General features: G+C 48.1%; 2 protein-coding genes across 2 annotated transcripts in view; both read right to left on the reverse strand.

Annotated features, from left to right (window-relative positions):
- Positions 1 to 25,388, reverse strand: part of LOC138299741 (immunoglobulin superfamily member 1-like) — a 301,153-nt gene that overhangs the window by 262,804 nt on the left and 12,961 nt on the right. The gene's annotated exons all lie outside the window — the stretch shown is intronic.
- LOC138301564 (uncharacterized) lies at positions 14 to 565 on the reverse strand. Its single transcript, XM_069242081.1, has one exon. It carries the CDS (start codon positions 563 to 565, stop codon positions 14 to 16), a length of 552 nt encoding a protein of 183 aa, XP_069098182.1.

Raw genomic sequence — 25,388 nt, forward strand, 5'->3', positions numbered from 1 at the left:
GTGCTAGGACTGCCTATGTGACAAGCTCTAAAGAGTCTGTCTGCACAATGAATTCTCTGGAATAGTCAGGTGCCTTGAGCACGGGTGCCACGCACATGGCTTCCTTTAGGGAATCAAAGGCTTTCTGACAAGCCTCTGCCAAATTCACCAACCTAGGTTGCTTTATGGATCTGAGTTCTGTTAAGGGAGCCACTATGGTGCCATAACCCTTAACAAACCTTCGGTAGTATACGGTGAGACCTAAGAAGGCTTTCACCTCTCTCTGGGTTCTAGGTGGTTGCCAGGCCTTGATTGTTTCAATCTTGGCCTGCAGGGGCTGCACCTTGTCACCACCTACTAGGTGTCCCAAGTACACCACAGAACCTTGCCCAATCTGGCACTTACTAGCCTTGATGGTCAGGTATGCATGTTGCAGGACCAGAAGCACCTCCTTGAGGTGGAGCAGGTGTTCCTCCCCGCTGGAAATATAGACGGCGATGTCATCTATGTAGGAGGAGCAGAAGGCATCCTTGCCAGCTAGGACCCCGTTAACCAACCATTGGAAGGTAGCGGGGACATTTTTCATTCCAAAGAGCATTACTCTGAACTGGTAATGGCCCTCAGGAGTAGAAAAAGCGGATCTCTCTTTTGCCCCTTCAGTCAAGGTGATCTACCAGTACCCTGACGTGAGGTCAAAGGTGCCAAGGAACTTGGCAGCGCGTAGCCTGTCTACGAGCTCATCAGCTCGGGGGATGGGGTGAGCATCTGTCTTTGTGACAGAGTTGAGATCCCTGTAGTCCACGCAGAACCTAAGCTCTTGCATGGCACCGGGAGCAGCAGCCTTGGGAACCAACACCACTGGGCTGGACCAGGGACTGCTGGACTTCTCTATCGCCCCAGGAGCCAGCATCTTGGCAACTTCCTTGTTGATGCTGGGCCTGACCTTGTCTGACACTCTGTAAATGTTATTCTTTACAGGCAGACTGTCCTCTGTGTCAATATCGTGGACACACAAGTGTTTGAGTCCAGGGGTGAGGGAAAACAGGGAAGAGAACTGCTCCAATAACTCGTAGCAGTCTCCTCTCTGATCTAGGGTTAGGGAGTCAGAGAGATTGACACCCTCCACTGACCCATCACCTTCTTTGGCAGAGGGGAGGTCGGGGAGAGGCTCACTCTCCTCTTCCATACTCTCATCTGTCACCAGAAGCATCCGAATTTCAGACCTCTCAAAATGAGGCTTCAGTCTGTTTTGATGGCGCACCCTTAGGGGGTTCTTAGGGGATTTGAGGTCCACTAAGTAAGTGGCCTCACCCTTCTGCTACTTGATCTCGAATGGGCCAGTCCAGCGGTCCTGGAGAACTCTAGGCTCTACTGGCTCCATTACCCATACTTTGTCTCCAGGTGAGAATTCTACCAGGGTGGTCTTCTGGTCATACCATTGCTTCATCACCTCTTGACTGGCCTTGAGGTTGCTCTAGGCCTGTTTCCAGAAGCGTTGCATCTGGTTGCGGGGGGCCAGCATGTAACTGACCACATCCTGGGGCGGTTTTCTGGGAGCTTTCTCTCACCCCTCTTTTACTATGCTTTGGGGTCCCCTGACAGAGTACCCATAGAGAAGTTCAAAGGGGCTGAACCCCACAACTTTCTGGGGCACCTCTCTATAAGCAAAGAAAGGCATGTCAAGAGGACGTCCCACTTACGCCTCATGGCCACAGGTAGGCCTGTGATCATGCCATTTAGGGTCTTGTTGAACCTTTCTACAAGCCCATTGGATTGAGGATGGTAAAGGGTGGTGAACAGGTAGGTCACCGCACATACATCCCACATGGATTTCATGTACGCAGACATGAAGTTTGTGCCTCTGTCACACACCACCTCTTTTGGGAATTGTCAGGAATAAGGCTATGCACGGTCCAGGTTCTACCCGAAACTCTGCTGCAGGGCTCTGCATCGCTTTATGCGCACCACTTGTCATCCCCTCTTGTTCCAAAGGTGGCCATCAGCGTTGTCTGCCCTGTGGCAAAGCTCATTGAGCTGCAGGTTCAGGACATTGGTAGACAAGATGCACTTATCAGTGGTATTCCATGAAGGGACTACAATTCCCATGTTTTTAGAGGCAGCAGCCATCTTGGGGTGTGGCAGGCCTATAAAGCCCAGCCACACCCAAGCACATTGCTCACTATTTTGAAGACTTCGATGCAGTCAGACCCCGTGGGGGTTCCTCTGAAGAAGAGCAGATTTCCTGCATGGCCGATGGACGGCAAATCGGAGTACCCTTGTTTCCATGGTGAATTCAGACACGAGTAGGTCATACTCGTAGCGGTAAAGTCTTGATGAGCCATATCTTGAAGGGAGTGGTTACTTCCAAAAGGTAAAGCGCCCATTAGTACGACAAGCAAGGCGCTTCAGTCCACATGAGGAAAGCGTCCTTGGCACGGTAATTAAAGCGCTTCAGTCCACATGAGGAAAGCGGCCTTGGCACGGTAATTAAAACGCTTCAGTCCACATGAGGAAAGCGGCCTTGGCGCGGTAATTAAAGCGCTTCAGTCCACATGAGTAAAGTGGCCTTGGCACGGTAATTAAAGCGCTTCAGTCCACATGAGTAAAGCACCCTTGGCACAGCAATCAAAGCGCTTCAGTCCACATGAGTAAAGCACCCGTGGCACAGTAATTAAAGCGCTTCAGTCCACATGAGGAAAGCGGCCTTGGTACGGTAATTAAAGCGCTTCAGTCCACATGAGTAAAGCGCCCTTGGCACAACAATCAAAGCGCTTCAATCCACATGAGTAAAGCACCCTTGGCACAACAATCAAAGTGCTTCAGTCCACATGAGGAAAGCGCCCTTGGCACAGCAGTGAAAGCGCTTCAGTCCACATGAGGAAAGCGCCCTTGGCACAGCAGTGAAAGCGCTTCAATTCAAATGCATAAAAAGCCCTTGGCACAACAATCAAAGTGATTCAGGCCACAGGAGTAAGGCGCCCCTTAGCATAACGAGCGTAGCGCTTCAGATGAAACAAATGAAAGCGCTATCTGGAATAAGGAGCAAAGCGCTTCAAGTTTAATGAGTAAAAACTTTCCAGCCTTATAGTTTTGAATGTGAAAGCATTTTTGGAGATAAGTAAATTATAGTTTTCATTGTTTTTTGGAAAGCATAATACGTTAAAAAAAAAGCACATTTAATTCTTTGAGATTTTCATGATCAAAGGTTTATGTTATGATACAGGATTAATATTCATAGTATGATCATAGTCCAAAGCTCTTGCCATCTCTTGGTTTTGAGGTTGTAGTTTGTTCTTGTTCCATGATTCAAAGAAGGGATTTTGACCTCACTTCAAAAGGAGTCTCCATCTGATATCACGGAGACGCATTTAGTCAAGAGTCTATTGATGAGTTGTACTGCTATAAATGAGTAAGTGCATATTCGTTCTAACCTTTCTTTTCAGATCTCTCTCCCTGCTGTTCCCTACACTAATTCCCTTCCCCCGACTGGCTTCATCATAACTCTGTGCTATAATAGCTTTCTGAGTTGGTGACGCCGGGAGGTGGCCTTTTGTTCAGCGACGTGCAGATCCCGAGGAAAGGACACTGTGAGAGAAATCCCACATGGGTAAATATCCCCATCAGAGCTCTGGTCACTACCGGTGCAGTCATTATCCTTAGAGGGATTCCCTCTGGATAGCGGGTGGCATGATCCACCAAAACCAGGATAAACCTGTTGCCTATGGCAGTTCTGGAGTCCAAGAGACCAATGACGTCGATGCCCACCCTTTCACAGGGGGTGCCAATGACGGGAAGTGGGATCAGGGGGGCTTTTAGCCTTTTCACTTTCTTCCCACTAGCCTGGCAGGTTAGGCAGGACCTAGAGAAAGCATCTGAAGGCACCTGCATTTGGGGTCAATAAAAGTGGGTGACAAGCCTAACAAAGGTTTTTTCTTGCCCCAAATGCCCCGCCAGAGGGATGTCGTGAGCCAACCCCAGTAGGATGGCCCGGTAGCACTGGGGGACCACTAGCACACAAGCACACATGCTGCCCCAGCTTCCGGTACTCTGGGCTCACTATAAAGGTGATCATTCTCCCAATCGATATGGTGATCGCAAGAGGCTTCATCTGCTGCCTGAGCCGTGGCCTGTCACCTCAAACCCCCAAGAGTGGGGAACTCTTTCTGCGCTTTGCAGAACTCCTCCCTGGTTGGCCCACCCCTAACTTGCCAGCTATTAAGCTCAGGCAGGTTACCCAGGGCAGCAATGTCCTCCCCAGTTGGCTCATGGGCTTCCTCCTCTGGGACCCCGTCAACCACTGTGGGAACGTCTGGGACCGGTTTCCCACTCCCCTTGCCCTTCCTCTTTGCAGCTGTCTGGACCATTGTTCCAGGCTCCAGATGCCCTTGACTCCCTTCCCTGGCAGCCATGGACCGTGTGGTCTTGCAGACCCATTTAGGCAAACCTAACATCTTCAGGTGAGACCTGAGCTCTACCTCCTTCCAGGTAGTATGCTTAAGGTCGTTGCCTAGCAGACAATCTACAGGCATGGCACGACTCACTGCTACCTTTAGAGTACCAGAGACCCCCCACACTCAAAGGCAATGAGAGCGACCGGTAGGTGACTCTCACGATTGTCAGCAACTATGATCTGGTGGAATATATTGGGGATGACCTGCTCTGCTGACACCAGCTGACCCCTGACAGTAGTCATGCTGGCTTCTGTGTCACGCAGCGCCTCCACCCTTTGTCCATTAATGGTGACCCACTGCCTATACTTGGAAGTACTGGCAGACATGTGGGCTTTTGGCACCATTTCCTCATCTCCCAGGGACACTAGGGTTACCTCTATCTGTTAGCCAACCCAGGTGTCTGCCCTCCAGTGGGAGGCTGTTCCCGCATTGGAGTCGCCCTTATAGTGACCAAACTTGGTGCACTCTAAGCATTTGGGTACAAACTTCCCTTTCTTTTTATCAAAGAACCCTGGCCAGAATCAGGTATGGACCGGTTACCACCACCCCCTGGGAATTGTTTTTGGGACCTTTTGAGAGCTCCTTATTTTTAAGTTTTTCTCCCCATCTTTCTTCTGGTGGGAATCCTGACCACCTTTGTGAGAGTCCCCCCAGATACCTTTTTGGATACTCTGGTGCTAACCCAGAGGTCTGCCTCATCAGCAAGCTTTCTAGGATCAGTCAGCTTACTGTCAACTAGGTGCTGGTGCAACTCTGTAAAGCAAACACTGAGCACATGCTCTCTCAGGATCAAAATATACAACCAAACATAGTTATCTACTTTACTGCAGCGCACCTATCCATTCAGTGCCTTACTGGAGAAATCAAAAAAGTCTCCCCACGTCTGTGTTGAGAGTTTGGTGCTATCCCTGAACCTCTGACGGTACTTCTCAGGGGTCAGCCCAAACTTGGCAAGTAAAGTAGTTTTCATGGGTGAGTATGTGTTCTGATCCTTTGGGTCTAATGTGAGAAGTGTGTCCCTCCCAACAACTGGCACATACCACAGGCCTGCTCCCCATTGCTCTTCAGCAACCCCATGAGTCCTTAATGCAACTTCATAAGCAGCCAGCCACTTATCAATGTCATCTCCCACCACATAACTTGGCACCACATTTCTGGGTATAAAAACCTCCTTGTCCCCAGCAGGTCCTGCATGTATGCTGCCACCATCACTGCTGGACTCAGACTGTCTAGATTTTAGGTCCAGCTCTTTGAGACTCAGTTCATTAGCCAGGAGACGTTTCTTCTCAGCCAAGGATCTCTCAGCCTTCCTCTCCTCTGCCTCCATGTTTAACCTTGCCATTTGCAATTGAATTTCTCTCTCCGCCCTCCTTTCCTCTGCGGTCATGCCATGGCTAGAGACACTGCTTCCTGGTTTGGCAGGGGGCACAATTCCAGGGGTAACATCCCACACTGATGGTGGCAAATCCTCTTGGGGCCATCCTCTGGCTCCTCCACCTCAACATCAGCTTGTAAACGGGCTTCTGCCCAGGCACTCAGCGCCTTTTGGTACTCCTGCTTCCTGGAGGTACCCCGGGTAGGTACTCCGACCCGTTCAGCTGGCTGACAGTGTGTGTCTCCAGCTTGGCTAGGTCAAACTCTCCAGCTCCTACTTGAGACCCAGCCAGAGATATGTTGTTTGATGATTTGGTTAAAATGTCAAGCAGAAAAACAAAATTGCAGAAAAAGAGAAAAACATCAAGTTGACCTTTAACTGTGGGTAGGTAGTGTACACTCTATATCTTAGGTGTGATTTCTTTCCTCTTATGGTGATATTTCTTTTTCACTCTTAGGAGATTATAGTGCTTATCATTTTCTTTAGATCTCATGGATGCACTGCTGGTCTTTATATAATGAGTACTCCTCATTTAATCATGAAAAGTTAGGGCATTCACGCGGGTGTCATGACTTTCATAATGATTTTCCTTTGGTAATATATTATTACCCTCTATGTCAACGATTTGCTACATAAACATTAGGCATGGCTTTGTTGTTTTTCAACTAGTTCATTTATTAGTGGCTTCATGTCTAATTTTTTTTATTGCTCACGAATTGTCACTTTTAGAGTTAGGATCTTTCACAAAAGTCACATGGGTGTTGGTATTGGATGTCCATTGTGATGAGTTTTTTTATTGTAATCATAGTCACAACTTGCAGTTCTTACAGCCCTGATGAAGACTTTCTCACAGGACGAAACACGTGTTGGCTGTTGTTGCTTTAATGGATACTTCATTTCAAGAATAAATTGAACCATTGCCAATTATCCTGGTCCAACTTATGCTTGATGGCCATGAACAAGACACCAAGACATAAAACACATGGATGATTGAACTTATATTCACGAGTGCCTTGACATCTGTAGCCAGTGTACACATAGCTATTGTATACTACTGCACAAACACTAGTCCTATCCCACCGCTGATGGGGTCTCTAGTTGGCAGAGGTATACACCCTTGTCCAAATAGGGATCACAATCCTAGTCAGGGTAAATCACACATAATCCAAATTATCCTGTGCTCACCCTCTGGTAGTTTGGCACTGAGCAATCAGGCTTAACTTAGAAGGCAATGTGTAAAGTATTTGTGCAATAAATCATGCAATAACACAGTGAGAACACTACAAAAAGACACCACACAGGTTTAGAAAAATATAAGATATTTATCTGATTAAATTAAGGTCAAAACAATCAAGATTTGATCAGCACAAATTGAAATATCACTTTTTGTAAGAAAGTCTTTAGTTCTTAAAAGCCACAATTGTCTCTTGCACGCACAAAGTACCTGGTTTGCGTCAAACAGACAGCAGAGGAGTTGATGCGTGGAAAAAGGTAGGTTTGCGTCGGATTTCCAGGTGCATACAGACGATGCGTTGATTCTTTTCCACGCGGCAAGTGCTTTGCGTCAAATTCCGGCATGCAGACTTGAAACCTCTTTGTGATGCGGGGACTTTTGACTCCCAGGGACGATGAGTGGAAATCCTGGGTGTGTGGGACAAAGTCACAGCTGGTGCGTCGATCCGGTGGCCGATGCGGCAGAGTTTCTGTTGCACGGATGGAACGGCGTTGATTCCTCTTAGAGGAAGACGGGCTGTGTCGTTCCGGCTCCGCGATGCGTCAATCCGGTGGGCTGTGCGTCAAAGTTCCGGTCGCAACACTAGCGCTGCGTCGATCTCCACTCGGGGAGCCAGGCTGCGTTGTTCCGGTTCTGCGATGTGGTGATTTTCTCACCTCTGGACAGGCTGTGAATCAATTCCGGCAGGCAGCGTGTCGATTTTGGCCAGACAAGGAGTTTCTTTGCAGAGATGAAGTCTTTTTTTCAGCCCTGAGAATTCAGGACAAAGGAGGCAAGCTCAATCGAAGCCCTTGGAGAGCACTTCTCAGCAGAGCCAGAGGCCAGCATGGAAGCAGGGCAACAGCAAGGCAGCAGTCCTTTACAACAAAGCAGTCCAGGTGAGCCCTTGAAGCTGCCAGGCAGCTTCTCTTGGCATGTTGCAGGTTCTGGTGCAGAGTGTCTGTCCTAAGAAGTGTCTGAGTTGGTAGGGTCAGGGACCCAATTTATATACCCAAAAGTGACTCTGAAGTGGGGAGGACTTCAAAGAGTGGGTGTGAGGTGCACAACATCCCCTTTCAGTACAATCCTGTCTGCCAGGGTCCCAGTAGGTGGTTTGGCAGTCCTTTGTGTGAGGGTAGGCCACTGTCCTTTGAAATGTAAGTGTCAGGCCCTCCACCCTTCCAGCCCATCATTAAGACCCATTTAGTATGCAGTTGTGTGCAGCTGTGACTGAGCATCCTGTGTTTGTGGTTGCCTGGGTGAAATGCACAAGGGAGCTGTCAACCAGCCCAGCCAAGAGACAGGCTGTAAGGCACAGAAGAATTTTAAGTGCAGAGAAATGCTCACTTTCTAAAAGTAACATTTCTAAAATAGTAATATAAAATCCAACTTCACCAGTCAGCAGGGCATTTTATTACCATTCTGGCCAAACTAAAAATAACCTGTATAATCCATTCTGATCAGAATCTACCACTGAAATAGTATAGGAGCCCTAATGTTAGCCCTTCAAAGGAGCAGGCCTCACAGCAGTGGAAAACAAATTTAGGAGTCTTCCACTACCAGTGTTAGCACGTCTGACCTTAATAAGTAAACTTTCAAGGGGACGCAAACAGGTCGATGAACCTTTGGACTCACAATTAAGATGTTCCCACCATACCTCCAGTACATACAGATCAATAATTAATAGTAATCAATAACATTAATAATAATCAATGGAGTCAGTAATTGTCACGCACCATGACTTTTCAGTCATGAATAACCACACCTTTTAGTAAAAGTTAGAATATGTATTCCCCTATATGAACAATGCTAAGGTCACGTAACATAGGCCCTCATTACAACCCTGGCGGTCAAAGACCACCAGGGCTGTTACGACGGATGCACCGCCAACAGGCTGGAGGTGCAATCCATGGTATTACGACCGCAGCAGAAGCGCCGCAGTCGCACCGCCGGGACTGCCGGTTTACCGGCACATTGGTCCCGGCGGTTGTAATCCGCCAGGGCAGCGCTGCTTGCAGACCTGCCCAGAGGATTATGAGTCCCCCTCCCGCCAGCCTTTTCATGACAGTAGGAACCGCCATGAAAAGGCTGGCGGAAAGGGGAGTCGTGGGGCCCCCTGCCACGGCCCCATGGAGCTTTTCACTGTCTGCACAGCAGACAGTGAAAAGCGCGATGGGTGCAACTGCACCCGTCGCACCGCTGCAACACCGCTGGCTCCATTTGGAGCCGGCATCCCCGCTGGGCGGAAACTAGGTTTCCGCCCGCCGGCGCAGCGGGGGATGTTGAAATGGCACATACAGAGACAACACTGGCTGTCCGACCCTGCGAAAGAAGAGCAATCAAATCAAAGCTTGAACTACTGCACATTCTAAGGTTACAGGGCAAATTAATAACAAGGACAATTGCGCAAACTATATATCATACATTTAGATTCAGCAAAGAAATCCATCAAACGTTATTCTCTATTGGCAGACCTTCATTAGTGAGAATCCTTATCTAACATCAGATTAGTATCAGCATGTTGGGCTTCATGTAAAACAATTTACTAAACACAAATTTTGAAAACATCTAACTATGGCTCTATCAAACAGTGCGGTTGGTACCTAGAAAGAAGCAAATAGGCATAACAGACACATGGGTACAATAATACCTTTCCTCAATTGGATCGACAAGCTAAGATAGGCTTTGTCATCATGGCCTCAGTTCAATCAGGAAGGCATCACAATTCAACATCAAAGTTCAGAAACGCAAAGCCTTTAAGCATTAAAGTTAAGCATGTCTCTTGTCAAGACGCACAAGAAAAATAATGACCAGCAAGAAAATGGGCAATGGGAAAATGCTGGTTTCTTCTCAGTGCAGTCCCGTTAAGTCAAATTCTCTAAAACTACTTCCCAAGTCCCTATTGGTCAAGGGATCGCATAGTCCCACTTTGTCCAATAATACTAAAAATTCAACACCATGAATTCTACCACTACTTCGTTCACATGTCGCTGACTGGTTTTTCCTGCAATGTCCTCATCATCCATGTCATCAGGTAACAATATTGGTGCAGCTTCTACTCCAGTCAGTATCTAAATTGTTCTCCTGCCGAGAAAGTCTCACACGCATTACACACACAATGTTACATTTAGCAAGAACAGCATCTTCTAGCAATCGCTTCTCAGGAGAAAGACTTTTAGTTACAAGCACATTTAAACAATATAATGGAAAATCACAGTTTAACTCTATAGGAACGCCATTTATTAAACGTTAAGAAATACAGTTTGACATGAGGCCGGGCAACTAGGCCAAGACCTTCGTTAAGTTAAGGCCTACAATTAATATAGCTAATCCATAATGCATAACCCTTAATATGACATATTACTACACTAATCAAAAGTATACTCAGCATTTCGTATTGATAAGTACCCTTTGTGACCATTGGCAGCCACTCATCGTGAGCAAATTTTCAACTGCGTGTATTATTTTTCTACGTTATTATATTTTCTACACAATTAGGCAAACCACAATAATGAATATCCCCTGCAAGATTTTCAATAGAATCCCATTCCTAATGTTGCCAGGCCAATTTACCACTGAAGCAAAACCTTTGCCAACCTTCTCCCACACACCTGGTTCTTTCAATTCTTTCAAATCAGCACTTTCATTAGTCAGATTAGTAATTAAGGCCATCATTATGACACTGGTGGTAAATCCCACTTAATGCCCCGCTGACTGCCGCGAACTTACAGTGGCAGCGGATATCCATTCACCATATTATGACACACACACACCAATCCGTCACTATTCAGCCACAGGCACAAATCCGCCACACCAAAGGTCAGTGATAAACTGGCGGTATCAAAACCCATACCGTTATGCCAACAGAACTAAGCCCACCACATTATGACCCATGAATCACTACAGCGGACATTCAACGGAGATAGACCATTGGCGGTACATACCGCCGCCCTCACAATGGACACCCACACACAATAAAACTCCACATTGGCCAATTCAAACAACACACACCTTACACCCATACACACACCACACCCACACCACTACAAAACACAAACCCACATTATCCACAACCCTTTACAAACAACAATTACTGGCAGCAGATTGGCACCAAAACCACTGATACAACCAGAGCCACACACTATACACACCTATCCACCACTCGCGCACCCCACATCACACACCCCAACACATTACCCAACACATCCTCACCTACACACCTCACATAACACCCATAGCACCACAAAGACACTCCCGTTTCACAGAGAAGGAGCTAAGGGTCATGGTGGAGGAAATCATCATGGTAGAGCCACAGCTGTTTGGAGCACAGGTGCAGCAGATATCGATAGCTAGGAAGATGGAGCTATGGTGGAGAATCGTAGACAGGGTCAACGCCGTGGGACAGCACCCAAGAACCAGGGATGACATCACGAAGAGGTGGAAGGTACGTTCCACTGCAGCAAGACACCGGCTCGCTGTACAGAGGACTGGTGGTGGACCCCCACCTCCTCCCCCACAACTAACAGCATGGGAAGAGCAAGTCTTGGCAATTCTGCATCCTGAGGGCCTGGCCGGAGTAGGAGGAGGACTGGACTCTGGAAAGTCAACCCTCTACTTCTATCACCTTCCTAACTGCATGCCATTACATACCCCTACCCTCACCCTCACTCCCATCACTCCACCATTTCTCACACACCCCACCATCACAACTCACTTATCCCAATGCCAACCCCTGCATGCTCTACCAATGCATGGACATCCCTCACAGCCCTGCATGGACACTCATCACTAAAGCATGAACACCACTGAGAACTAACAATCCCACCATACACTAACATACACAAGTGAAAGCTACCAGGGCAAGCCACGGATGCACAATATGTCAGACACAGAAACCATAACACATCAATTACATCACCATAGGTATCACAGCCAATGTCAGCGGAGAGTAGGAGCCAGCAATATCCAGTCCCCCAACTGAAGAGGCCCCCCGTGAGGACAGCAACTCTCGTCTTCAGGACTGGATGACCAACCTGGCCCATCAGGTACCTCTGGACAGCCGGTTACCCAGTCACACACCACCACAGCACCTACCCATTGCACCCACACCTCAGTCCCCAGGACACATCAATCAGCAGTGTGTTCACCTCTACAGGGACCCCAGGGCACACCTTATACCCAAGACAATCAGGGACCTGGGGTCAGTGGCAGTGAGCACACGGTTCAGGGGACAGAGGCACAAGCTACCAGGGAAACTGGGAGAACTGCTGTGTGCCAGGGGGAGGACAGGCCCAGGAAACAGACTCTCCAGGAGGCAGTTGCAGAGATCCTGGGAGCCTATAAAACATTCCCAGGACACGATGGGCCAAATCCTGGACAATGTGCAGGAGAACAGGCAGCTGCAGGAGGGACAGTACCAGGGGATCAGGGAGGACTTGTAGGACATCAACAACACCCTGATTTCAATAGCAGGGGTGCTGGCAGACATGGCCAACATCATGAGGGAGGCAGTCACACAACAGCGGGCCCCTGCCGTTATCCAGCTATCTGAATAGCTTCCTGTCTCCGCTGCCACTAGTGGCCAGGAGGCCCCGCCACAGGACTCACAGGCTACCAGCACCCCATCCCCTGAAGAAGGAGAACCACCCTGCAAACGTTCCCTGCGATCCAGACAGAAGCCAGAGACACTTGCCAAGCCCCCTGCCAGGAAATGAGACTCTCCTGATTGTCACCCTTGTGTCCTACTCAGTCACCCTGTCCACCTTGAACTGTCATTGCTCCCCTTCCTATGTCCTCTTAGACAATGCCCCTGTGCTACAAACAGACTGGAACAAAACCCTAGACTTTCCTCCATCATCACCCCACCCCCTTGCACGTGCCCCTCAATTTCTTAGCACTTCAATAAACACCCTTGGAAAAAGAAAAATGTTTTGGAGTATGTCATGTTTTTCAATTATGTATTCATTGAAACAGGTACAAACATTGCAATTCTACTGTACAGAAAATGAGCATAGATTAATGACCTGTAGCTGGCTGCAGTGATAACACCAGAAGTATATGTTAGGTCACCAACTTCTGCAAAATGAATTGCCAGAGTGAACAGTAGGTGGGCATAGAAGTTGGAAATATCAGCATGTCAGTGCCACAGAAATTCAAACAAATGTAATTAAAATGTGACGTAACACTGTCCTATCTGTGTGTCATTGGAAGTATTGTCTGATCACTGATGTCCTGTTGTCCTCACCCTTATCCTCTGCCTCCTCATCCTCACTGTCCACAGGGTCCACTGCTGGCACACGGGCATCTCCAGCCTCATCCTCCTGCAGGAACGGGACAGGCATCTGAGGGCCAGGTTATGCAACATGCAGCATGCCACCACCATCTGGCCAACCTTCTTTGGTGAGTAGCACAGGGATCCACACCATACCCATACACCAACATATACTGGGTGGGAACCAGGGTTCACCTATTAGCCACACCCTGTGCCTCTGTGATTGGGCCATCATATTTGGGATGCTGCTATTCCTCAGGACAAAGGCATCATGCACCGACCCAGGATACTTAGTATTGGCGTGGGAGATGTACTGGTCCGCCAAGCACACCTTCTGTACATACATAGAGTGGAAACTCTTCCGATTTCTAAACACTTGTTCATTCTGACGGGGGGACAAATGCAATATGTGTTCCATCAGTCACCCCAATAATGTTGGGGATATGTCCAATTGCATAGAACTCGGCCTTCACTGTGGCCAAATCTTCAACCTGGGGAAAAACAATGTAGCTGCACATGTGTTTAATCAGGGCAGACAACACTCTTGTCAGCACTATTGAGAACGTTGGCTGTGACATTCCTGCTGCCAAGACCACTGTCACTTGTGAAGAACCAGTTGCCAGGAAATGGAGCACTGATAGAACTTGCACAAGAGGGGGTATCTCAGTGGGGTGACGGATAGCAGATATCAGGTCAGGCTCCAATTGGGCACACAGCTCTGTGACTGTGGCCCTGTCAAGTCTATAGGTATTATGTGTCTGTCCTCCAGTGTTGCCAAGTCCACCAGGGGTCTGTACACAGGGGTATGTCTCCATCTCCTATTCATCTGCAGTGGTAGGAATCTATGGGGAAAACGAGTGAGGAGCCGGTCACAAACCGAACAATGGAGCTACAACAGAACTTTGCATGCTGTTAACTTGTAAAGGGTCAGTGTGATTTGTCCAGTATGTCCTAATTTCACCAGTGATGCAGCAATTTTCAAGGGCCTGTCCCCCCCCGCCCCCTGAAATGGCGTCCTCCTGTCCTTTGTGGAGGGACAGGTGGAAGTGAGGTAATTCCGCTGACGTTGTGGCCGTTGCGGGAGGCGGTTGGGAACCGCTGTGCAACTCCTCATTGGGCCCTATGTGTTACAGTGGCCAATAGTGATCTACGTGCTGTATGGGCCTCCAGACCAACAGGTAAGTACACTGTGGGCACAATGCATGTGGCAGGAATTTATGGAGTAGTGTGTGTGAAGGCCTCGTGTAAGTGGGGTGGGTGGGTGTCCTCTGGGGGGTGTATAGGTTGTGTGCTGGGCCATGTGCGTGTAAATGGTGATGTAAAGTAGTATGGTGGGCCATAAGTGTAACAGGCAGGGCTGTTTGTCTAATTCTATCTACCTGTGTGTATTGCCTCTGCAGGTCAGCGCCCATCAAAAGAAGGGTATATGACATGCCGTTGCCAAGGTGGGGCAGACCCTGGGGGTCTATGGCAGGCAGAGCACCCACTGTCGCAAACGGTAGGAGGACCTGAGACGCTGGGCACGGAATTCGGCAGAGGCCCAGCTGGGGATGGCCTCCCAACAAGGAAGGGGTGACCGTCGAACTCTGACCTCCCTGATGGCCCGCATACTGGCAGTGGCCGATCCAGAGGTGGATGGGCGCTTGAGGGCATCACAGCAACCACAAGGGGATGAGTACAGTGCCCATCATTACAACTTACGCATGGTAGGGTCGTAACTGGGTGGGGGATGTGTCTCAGTGGGTGCCCCTAGGCCAGGCCTGACATTGTAGCGTAGGTCCCCTGGTGGCTAGGGTTCAGAAGGGATAATCCTGCTACCTAGCTCGTAGGCATCCACTACTGGTCAGGGCTGCGTGGGTCCCAGGTGTGCTGCATTTGGCGGTGTGTGCCCCTCCCCATGCCTTGGTGGCAAGCTTTTTCTCTGCTAGTGCTATGGCATATTGAGTGGGCCTGTTCCCTGTGTGTGAGGGTGCTATGTACGCCAACGGTGGTGTTGGTGCAACCATTGACCCAGTGTATCCTTTGCTCTCTCGCCCCCCGTTTTTGTTTTGTCATCCTATCCTTATGTGCATTAGCATCAACTGGCGGAGGAGCAAAGGGACCGGCGACGGAGGGAGCTGCATCGCACAGGACCCAGGAGGCAGAGTCCACTAACGCTGAGGGAATCAGTGGGATGGAGGGTGAGGGGAGCACCATGGTGGTGACTGGAGGGGACAGTTCTGGCACTGATACCTCCTCCGATGGAAGCTCCCTGGTGGTGGCAGACACTTCTGTGACTACTCCAGCTACAGGTACATCCGCCACCCCGTACCAGCCCCGCCCTCTCAGCAGCCCCTCATTGAGTTGCCCATGCCCACTCACCCAGGAGGGTGGGCATCTCCTTCGCCCCAGGCACCTCAGCCCCTGCCCCACTGAGCCCTGCTGCCCTGTGTGAGGAGGCTATTGACCTCCTGAGATCTATCTCTGTAGGGCAGTCAACCATTGTGAATGCCATCCAGGGGCTGGCAGCCCAGATGCAACAGACTAATGGATTCCTGGAGGGCATTCACACTGGATTGACGGCCCAAGAGAGATGGATCCAGGCTCTGGCCCCCTCTCTGATGGCAGCCATTGTCCCTGTTACTAGCCTACCCCCTCCAACTTCCTCTTCCCAGCCCCATTTTCCTCAACCCCAACCCATCACAAGCACACAGCCAGATGGGCATCCACACAAGACAACACCCAAGAGTGGTGCAGGCAAACACAAGCACCACACTTTATCCTACGGGCACTCACACAAACACCATCCAGATGGAGATACACCAACGTCCACTATTTCCACTGTCTCCCCCTCCTCCTCCTCCTCCACCTCCATCCCAGTTCCGTCTACACTCACACCTGCATGCACTACATCATCATCCACTACCAGCATCACCACCACACCAAGCAGAACACACACCTCACTGGCAGACACCTCCACAATAGCCATGCACACGTCCCCTGTGTCCTCTCCCACTGTCTCAGTACCCCACTCCTAAGGTACACAACGCAAGCACTCAGACACCCAACAGCCATCCACCTGGCATCAGCATACAGGCCATGCACCTGCATCCAAAAGCGGCAGACAGGCACCTCCAACAACCATTCCCTCTTCCTCCACTCCCATTCCTTCGCCCTCTTCCCACCCCAATGTCCCTAAAAAACTGTTCCTATCCACCATTGACCTCTTCCCTACCCCTCCCAAACCCGGTCTTGCACATATGGGCAGGTTTGGAAGAACCCAGCCAAGCACCTCAGCCACCCAGTTCACGGGCCCAGTCGCCACCACACCCACTCATGGTGGAAAAGGATCCAGACCACATATCCTGAAGGTGAAGGAGCCTGCCCCAGCTGCCAGAAAGACCAAGGAGCCTGCCCCAGCAGGCAAGAAGGGAAAAGGAGCCTGCCCCAGCTGCCAGGATGACAAAGGAGCCTGCAACAGCAGGTAAGAAGGGAACGGAGCCTGCCTCAGCTGCCAGGAAGAGCAAGGAGCCTGCACCAGCAGGCAGAAAGACTAAGGGGCCGGGGCAGGAACTGTGACGGAGCCCTTGCCACCAACTATGGTTGTGAAGCCGTCCGAGGTTGCAGGGGATGGGCAGGAGCCTCCCCTCACCAGCAGCACCACCACCTCTACTGAATGAGCAGCCGTCCGAGGTTGCAGGGGATGGGCAGGAGCCTCTTCCCACCAGCAGCACCACCACCTCCACCTCCACTGAGCAGCTGTCTGAGGTTGCAGGGGATGGGCAGGAGCCTCCCCCCACCAGCAGCACCACCACTACTGAACAGCCGTCACTGCCAGTGGACGGTATGTAATCCTGCCTCCATGGGCTGCTGTGTGGCCTGCCCCCTGCAAACCCAGTGGGTATGACACCCACCTGAGAGATTGTGATCTTACACTCCCCAGGATCAAGAACAGGGCACAATGCCCCCTCCAGAACCAGTGGGCAAGACACCTACATGCCCAACACTCCCAGGATCAAGAGCACAGGGTATGATGCCCCCTCCAGAACCAGTGGGCAAGACACCCACATGAGAGACTGTGACCTTGCACTCGACAGGACCAAGCACAGGGCATGTTGCCCCCTCCAGAACCAGTGGTCTTGTTCCATCTCCCGGCTGAGGTGCCCCCGTCCCCCTGAGGTGCCTGCCTATTTGCTAACTGATGCCCCTGTAGTGTTCTCTCCGTGTTGAAGCAGGTGACGTGTGGCCTTGGACTTTGGCCTGTGGCCATGTGGCCTACGAACATTGTGGACTGGGCTGTGTCCCTTTTTATGTAAATATGTATATATCTATTATCTTGCTTAACTTATTTTTCATGCTGTGTTGAGCTCATTACATTCACTTTTTCGAAATCGTTTTGTCCTTGCATTAGTCATCTGGGGTAAAATTGTTTTTGTAATGCAGCTGGTTGTGTGTATGGTTTAGGGGGGGAAGTAGTGTGCGTGTGTATGTCACTCTCGATTTCCTCCCACCCTCCCTTGTGTGATAGGCAGCTGTACTCACCGTCGTCATCTTCGCCAGAGTTGGTGTTCGCGGTGGAGCAGAACATAGAAGATCACAGGGAAGACATGCAGTAATGGCTCCATGGCGGCCTGGTTTTTCCCTGTGACTCCAATGGTGATTCCTTTCCCTTCTGAGCTCAGTTTCCACCAGTCTTTTGATGTCGTTGGTACCGCCCCGGAATAGTTGGCGCTTTCCAGGGTTTTAATATGATGGGCGGAACAAAGACTTCCACCTGGCTGTAGGCGGCTCCGGCCGTGGTGGCTGTTGTTTCCACCCTGGCAGTCTGTGTGGTACATTGGCTGTCTTTCGGAGATATCATCGCCATGGTTATAATTTGGCGGTAGTTACGGCCAGCCTGTTGGCGGTATTACCACCACTTTATCACCAACCGCCAGGGCTGTAATGAGGGCCTAAGTCTCCAATTTCTTTACTATTTTTAGGAATATACGAGCAACAATGCCTAGAATTAATCATTTTACAAACTCCCCCATCCTTCGCTAAGAGAATGTCTAAAGCAAGACGATTCTTAAGAGTCATAGCTCTTTCAGCAGCTAATTCAGTAACTATCTGGAGTATGGCCCTGAAACAATTGTCAGAATGTTATCCACAACAGTAGACAACTTTTGAATCTTAATCAAATTCAGAAAAACTCCCACTGAAGGAATCATTGCTCCAAATATATCTCCCACTATACCAGAAGGAGACTCCCTCCTTAGTCTCATGTGATGTAATTCAGTCATTTTTGGAAATTTCTTTAAATTATTAATATGATAAATCTTTGGGAAAACTATTCCCAAATAACATGTCTGTGATGCTATTAATTGTGTTTGACCAGTGACTTTGTGTTTCACCACTGCGCATATTAGTTGCTCAATGTTCACCAGTAGCACATTATGGTGGTCATTACAACCTCGGCCGTCTTTTTACAAGACCGCCGAGGGACCGCCATGTGGAAGACCGCCAGTAGTGGCGGTTTGCCGCTCGGCGTATTATGACTGTTGGCTGCTCTCCGTACTTTTTCCGACGGAGAGCCGCCAACAGCCATACTGGCGGGCGGTGAGGAAGTGGAATTGCTCCACCTCCACTGCCAAGCCAACAGAACACCGCCCACTGAATCACGTCCTGTGATTCGGAGTGGCGGTGTTCTGTTGGCGGTGTGGTGTCGGCGGAGCAGCCCCCATGGCTCCCGTCCCCTCCTGGAGGATCGACGGAACAGGTAAGTCGATCGTCCGTTAGGGGACGGGGGTGGAGGGTGTTGTGTGTAGTGTGGGTGCATGGGGGTGTGCGTCTGTGTATGTAGAGGGGGTGTGTGAGTGCGTGTATGCTTGCGGGTGTTGCATGTTTTGGGAATGAGTGCATGTATGTCTGTAGGTATGTCTGTATGGATGTGTGCGTGTATGTTTGTATGTGGGTGTGCATGTCTGACTGTGTGTGTGGATGTTGACATGTATGTCGGTGTGTGTGCGTGTGTGTGTTGGTGGTGCCTGCGTGCGTGTCGTGTGTGTGTGAGTTATGTGATGTTGGGGGTCCGGTGGGGAGGGAGGCCCTGCCACCTTTGGGGGGTGGCAGGGGTGGTGGGGGGTGTAGGGGAGGGATTCGGGGTGGGGGTGGGGGAGCCCTGGCGGAGTCCGACTTCCAGATTCGCTTGTCAAAATCGGTAAGAAGCTTGTCAAAATCAGATTTCAAAAGTCAAATCACGTTATTAAAGTAATTTCCTGTTACTTTCAACAGTCTCTTTCTCAAACATTTTCTCAGATTGTTTCAACAGTTCAGTTCATCAGCTTCTTTCAAGTGCCAAAATACTGACCCGGAATGTCTCTATCAAAATAAAAAGACAAAAATTCTTGCTGCAATTCACTTGTAACTGCATGCACCCATCCAGGACCTGCATATCTTCGACTTGCTATTCTCTTTCTTTTCAACTTTCGATCACCATTCAATTCTCCTTCACTTAGATCTTCTCTCCTTGTTGTATCTATTTCTTCCTTGATTGTTGTGCCAACAAACACTTCCTTTCTTTTTGTTTGTGCCTCCGGCCAGTTATCTCCTCTTAGGGGACCTTTAGTCAATGTTCTTTTCAGAATCAAATTTGAAACATCTCCTTGCTCTATAGTGTGTTCTCTTGACGGACCTGCAACTGGTTCAGGAGGAGTCAGAGCACAGTGACTTTGATCCACCTCAACTCCTTCCCCCTCGGGGTCTGGCAATTGCTCTGTTTGTCTCTCAAGACCGTCTGCTTCTGGGAAAGCTCACCTCTGACTAGGCTCTCCTGCTGCATCAATTGAGATAGGCTCCCCGTCACCCTCCTGGAGGTCTTCTCCTTCATCTCTCACAGGAGTGACTGAACCGTCCTCAACGGGCTAAGATCTGGTCACAGTTTCCCTTTGTTCTCTTTCCGGCTCTGAGACTAGCTCTGCTCTTGTTGGTACTCTCAACAACTCTGCTTCTTCATGGTCCAGTGGACATGCCACTTTCTTTGTGTGACCGGCATGGATCCAATTCGGAACTCCAGCGCACTTCACAGCTGTGGTAGTTGTCAGAACTACCTGAAACGGTCCTTTCCAACGAGGTTCCAAACACGTTTTCCTCACATGTTTCCGGGCCACAACCCAGTCACCGGCTCTCAGGTTGTGCCCTGGATTATGGGTCGGTGGCAGTGTGGTAGCCTCCACCTGCTGAAAGAAAGAGCAAACCATATCATCCAGACCTTTGAAGTAGTCCAACACCATATCATCTGTAATGTTAACAAGTGCATTTGTAGGCACTGCTGGCAACCTCATGGCTCGGCCCATAAGGTCTTCCTGTAGGGCGTGTTTCTCATTGACATCAAAACTAAAGGCAATGGGTCACGCCATTTCAAATTTGTGGAAGGACACATCTTTGCAACTCTTGATTTCAAGGTACAATTGATTTGCTGCACTAGTCCTGATGCTTCAGGGTGGTAACTACAATGCAACTTCTGCTTAACGTTCAATGCTGCACACAGTAAATTAATTACTTTGTTGTTGAAGTGACTTCCCCTATCTGATTCTAAAAAGATCGGAAACCTGAAACATGGTATCAGTTCTGTAAGCAGTAGTTTCACTACTGTGAGACTGTTATTTCTCCGTGTAGGGTAAGCTTCAACCCAGCACCTAAAGATACAATCACCAACACATATCCCAAACCTCCACACACAGGCATCTCAATAAAATCCATCTGCTTTCTGCTGAATGGACCTCCTGCTCTTCCAATGTGGCTCAAATAAACCAATGTCCCTTTCCCCGCTTTCAATTGTTGGCAAATGACACAACGATGGCAAACTGCTTCAGCAACCTGTCTAAACTTTGGGTTGAACCAATCATGTCTGAATAGCCGAATCCTGGCATCCCTCCCAACATGTGCTTGACCATGATAATACCTAGCCATTTGAGACAACAGACTATTTGGCAAAACCAATTGACCCTCTTCTGAAACCCACAATTCATCTTGTCTTTGCACACATTTCATTTTACTCCATGAATGTTTCTCTTCCCTATCAACATTATTCTGCAACATTTTCAATTCCTCCAAGGTGTCAATTACTTTCAATCCAAAACATGGACATGTTTTGTATTCTTCAGGTAACAGTTCCCACTCATCCTTGAACGATATACAGTTCAATGTGCAAAACCTTGCCGACTTGATCAGCATATCCATTTCCCAATGACATGAAGTACTGCGACTTCAGATGTGCATTGCATTTCACCTCGGCATCTGGATAGCATGTAATAGTTCTTTAATCCTCCCACCATTTCTTACTGGTGAACCAGAAGAGGTCATGAAACCTCTCTGTGACCATGACTGGCCAAACTCACAGACTATTCCAAATCCATACTGGCTATCCGTATAGATTGTAACTTTCAGCTGAGCAGAAACATGGCAAGCTCTGGTAAGGGCTACAAGTTCCGCTACTTGGGCAGAATACATTCCTCGAACCCAGGAAGCTTCCAGAATACCAGTAATTATGCACACAGCATATCCTGCTTTCAGTGTTCCTGTATTGTCTCTCAGATAAGAAACATCAACAAAGATAATTTTGTCATTCTCCTCCGATCGGGTATCTCTAATATCATGTCTCGGTTTTGTGCAAAAGTCAGTTACTTCAAGACAATCATGCTCAACGTCTTCCATCTTTTCAATGCCAACATTTTCATTTGGAAGTAAGGTTGCCGTGTTCAGCACAGTACATCTTTTTAATGACACATTTGGTGACCCTAGAATACTCATTTCATGTCTGGTCAATCTTGCACCAGTCAAATATTGGGTTTTAGTCCTCATGAGTAGAATCTCAATAGAGTGAGGGACCATTATAGTCAAAGGCTGTCCCACTACAATGCCCTCACACTATGTAAGGCTTTGACCAACTGTTGCAACTACGTGCAAACAACCTGGTAAGGCTGCTGCAAATGGGTCCAAAGTAGCTGAAAAATGTGCAACTAGGCGGTTTACACCTCCATGGACCTGTGTCAAGACAGACAAAGAACATGCATCATGCTCATGACAAAACAATGTAAAAGGTTTCGTGTAGTCAGGCATACCCAAAGCTGGAGCCTTGCACAGACTCTCTCTCAATTCAGTGAACGCTTTCATTCCATCCTGGTCTAACACTATGGGATCAGAGACTCTTGTGAGTCAGCTTCTGCAATGGTCTCGAAATGACAGACAAATTTGGAATACATTGGCGACGGTAGCCTACCATCCCTAAAAACATTCTGGCATCTCTCTGAGTGGTCGAGGGATTTGTCTGTAATATGGTTATAACCCTTTCTCTAGATATCTTTCTTGATCCTTTCTCAATCTGCTAACCCAAGTATTTCACTACTTTTTGACAGTATTTCAATTTAAGCGGAGGTACTTTATGACCATTCTTTCCAGAGTGGTTCAACAAGGCAATAGTGTCAAACTTGCACTCATACCTTGTTTTGGACGCAATCAGTAAGTCGTCAATGTACTGTACCAGGAAGGTGACTCTGAAACCCCTTGAGGAATTCTGCACCAACAGTAAACTCAATCCAGACATTTGAAACAAAAGAGAAATTGGCTGTCCTCATGAAGAGGCACAGAAAAGAAGGTTTGCAACAAATCAATGACAGTGAACCACTCAGCATCACATGGAATCTGAAACATTATCACAGCTGGATTTGGCTCCATGGGACAACATTTGACCACAATTTCATTTATTTTTCTCAAATCCTGGAGAATTCGAACTTTCCCACAGGGCTTTTGCAAATCCATTATCGGTGAATTACACGGGCTGCTCAATATTTCCTTCGAAACCCCTTGCTTTATAAAGTCTGCAAATATTTGGATGCCCTTCATAAGGACAACTTGCGGCATGTGGTACTGTGGAAGTTGAGGAAAAACTGCATTTGGCTTTACAGTAACTTAAACTGTCTCAACTCCTTTTATCAGACCTACCTCTTTTTCTGTCAAAATCCACACCTTTTCCTTAACCGTTCCCTGCGCATCAGGATGAAGCTCCTTCACTGTGAACATTGGGAAAAATTAAATCAGAGGTTATTCCTCATTTGTAGTCTCACTCTCTATCTCTGATGCCTGGTCACCTTCATCATCACTATTCATCTGAATCCCAATTCCATCATTTGAACAGGTAATCGAGCATTTGCTCTTACACAGCAAGTCTCTTCCTAGTAGGGGTGATTGACTTGAATCGCAGACTACAAATGTGTGCAATCCCTGAAAGTTGGGAACTCTCTGATCTATTTCTAAGGAGGGGCAAACACACATACCTTCTCATCTGAACTTTCACTCGTCCAATCATCGTTAATTTCATTCTCACTGTGTAATGGGAATTGGTGCACTGTGTTATTACTTTGGTTAAGCCTCTGACCTGTGACCTGTTGAGAAAGCATCATCTGCTGCTGTTCCACTTGGACTTGAGGTATTTGAACTTGCTGTCTAGGTACCATGGGAACCTGCTGCTGCATTTGCTGCAGCTGTGTCATTTCTACACGTGGTTTTTGCACCTGCTGCAAGGGATGAAAATTCTGCACTTGATTCACATTATTTTGAAAATTTGGATTAGGACCTTTCATTCTCTGTCCTCTCACTGTTCCTGCACTGCCATCGGACACTCCTGTTTCCAAGTTCCAACAGCTCCGCAAATGTGATATGGCAATAATTTCTTCTTCCCTTGCACATCATTCTGAACCCCCAGAGAACCCAAGTCTGGACCACGAATAATATTACCTCCGTGACTTCTATCTATCATCTGTGGCTGAAATACCATGTTTCCCTGCTGCTGCTGTGCTAACTGTTGTGGACAATTTCCTGGCATGGCTGTCTGAGCAGCTTTAATCTGCATCACTATCACCTTTTCTTTCAGCTTTCTCTGCTTCAACTCAATCTCATCACCAAAGTACTTTGCATACTGCAACACATCATCAATCGGCTTTGCTTGCCAGCACATCAAATGACTCTTAATCATCTGGCTAATTTCAGGTTTCAATCCTTCCACAAATCTGAACACAAAATGAATCATGTCCTTTGCTTCTATAATCTATTGTACCACTGTAATGCTAGAACGTCTGTAACAGTCTCTCATAATAGGCATGTATCTATTCCTTTGTTTCCTGAGCTGTCTTGTCAATCCTCTTCGAATCAATATTCTTGGGTGAAATTCTCGTTTTCAAAAACTCAATCACTTTATAGTAATACTTCATTACCTCAGGATACCGTGCACTTGTACTTTTATCTCTCTCTGGTTCGCTTGTTGGCCAATATACACTCCTCTTACACTCTATCCACAAATCAGCTGGAACCACTATCTCTAGTAATGTGTTCAAGTTCTCCCACAGGCACTTTGCAAGTTTCACAAACCTGTCTATCTGCTGCTACCATTCTAATGGCTTCTCTCTCAATTTTGGATAATCATTTGTAAATGATAGAATGTCACTTCTGCTCCAAGGGACATGAATAAAATTCCCTCCTAGAAACTCTCTCATTGGTAACATTTTCACTGGATCTGGGGCTTGTTGTACATTTGCAGTCAGCTCCACAGAATCCCTTTTTGATTTCTTATCTTCACCTATCTGCCTTCCAATGTGTCTAAGGCTCCCCAAGTCTGGGCACTTTGAAGCAATTCCCTAAGGTGTGCCTTCATTCCGGCAGATCTCATGTGTTCAAAATCTTTAGTCTTGAAATCTAATCTGTCATTCCTTTTCAAATGCTTTGTTTTCTCTATTTCTATGCAATACTTCTCTGCCAGGTCTGCTAGTTTCTGATCCACATTGCTCACCCCCCTTGTAATCTTCTGGCACAAATATCTCCACTCTGCTTCTGTGTAGGATTCTAACCTATTCACACCCATAGTTCCTTCAATAAGTTCACTCGCTTCCATGCTTAGCCTAGCATAATTCAAACATTCCTCTCTCTTAGGAGCACTCTGTGGGGTATTCAGCTTGTCTAACCATTCATTCAACTGCTGAGTTGTCAAACCTTGCAACAGAATGTTACTGGTATGGACTGGTGGCACCTACTGTGCAACTGCATTCGGGGTCCGCGGTGTCAACAATTTTAAACTCTGGCTAATGTTTG

This window comes from Pleurodeles waltl, chromosome 6 (genome assembly GCF_031143425.1).
Source record: "Pleurodeles waltl isolate 20211129_DDA chromosome 6, aPleWal1.hap1.20221129, whole genome shotgun sequence".
NCBI classification, from domain to species: domain Eukaryota; kingdom Metazoa; phylum Chordata; class Amphibia; order Caudata; family Salamandridae; genus Pleurodeles; species Pleurodeles waltl.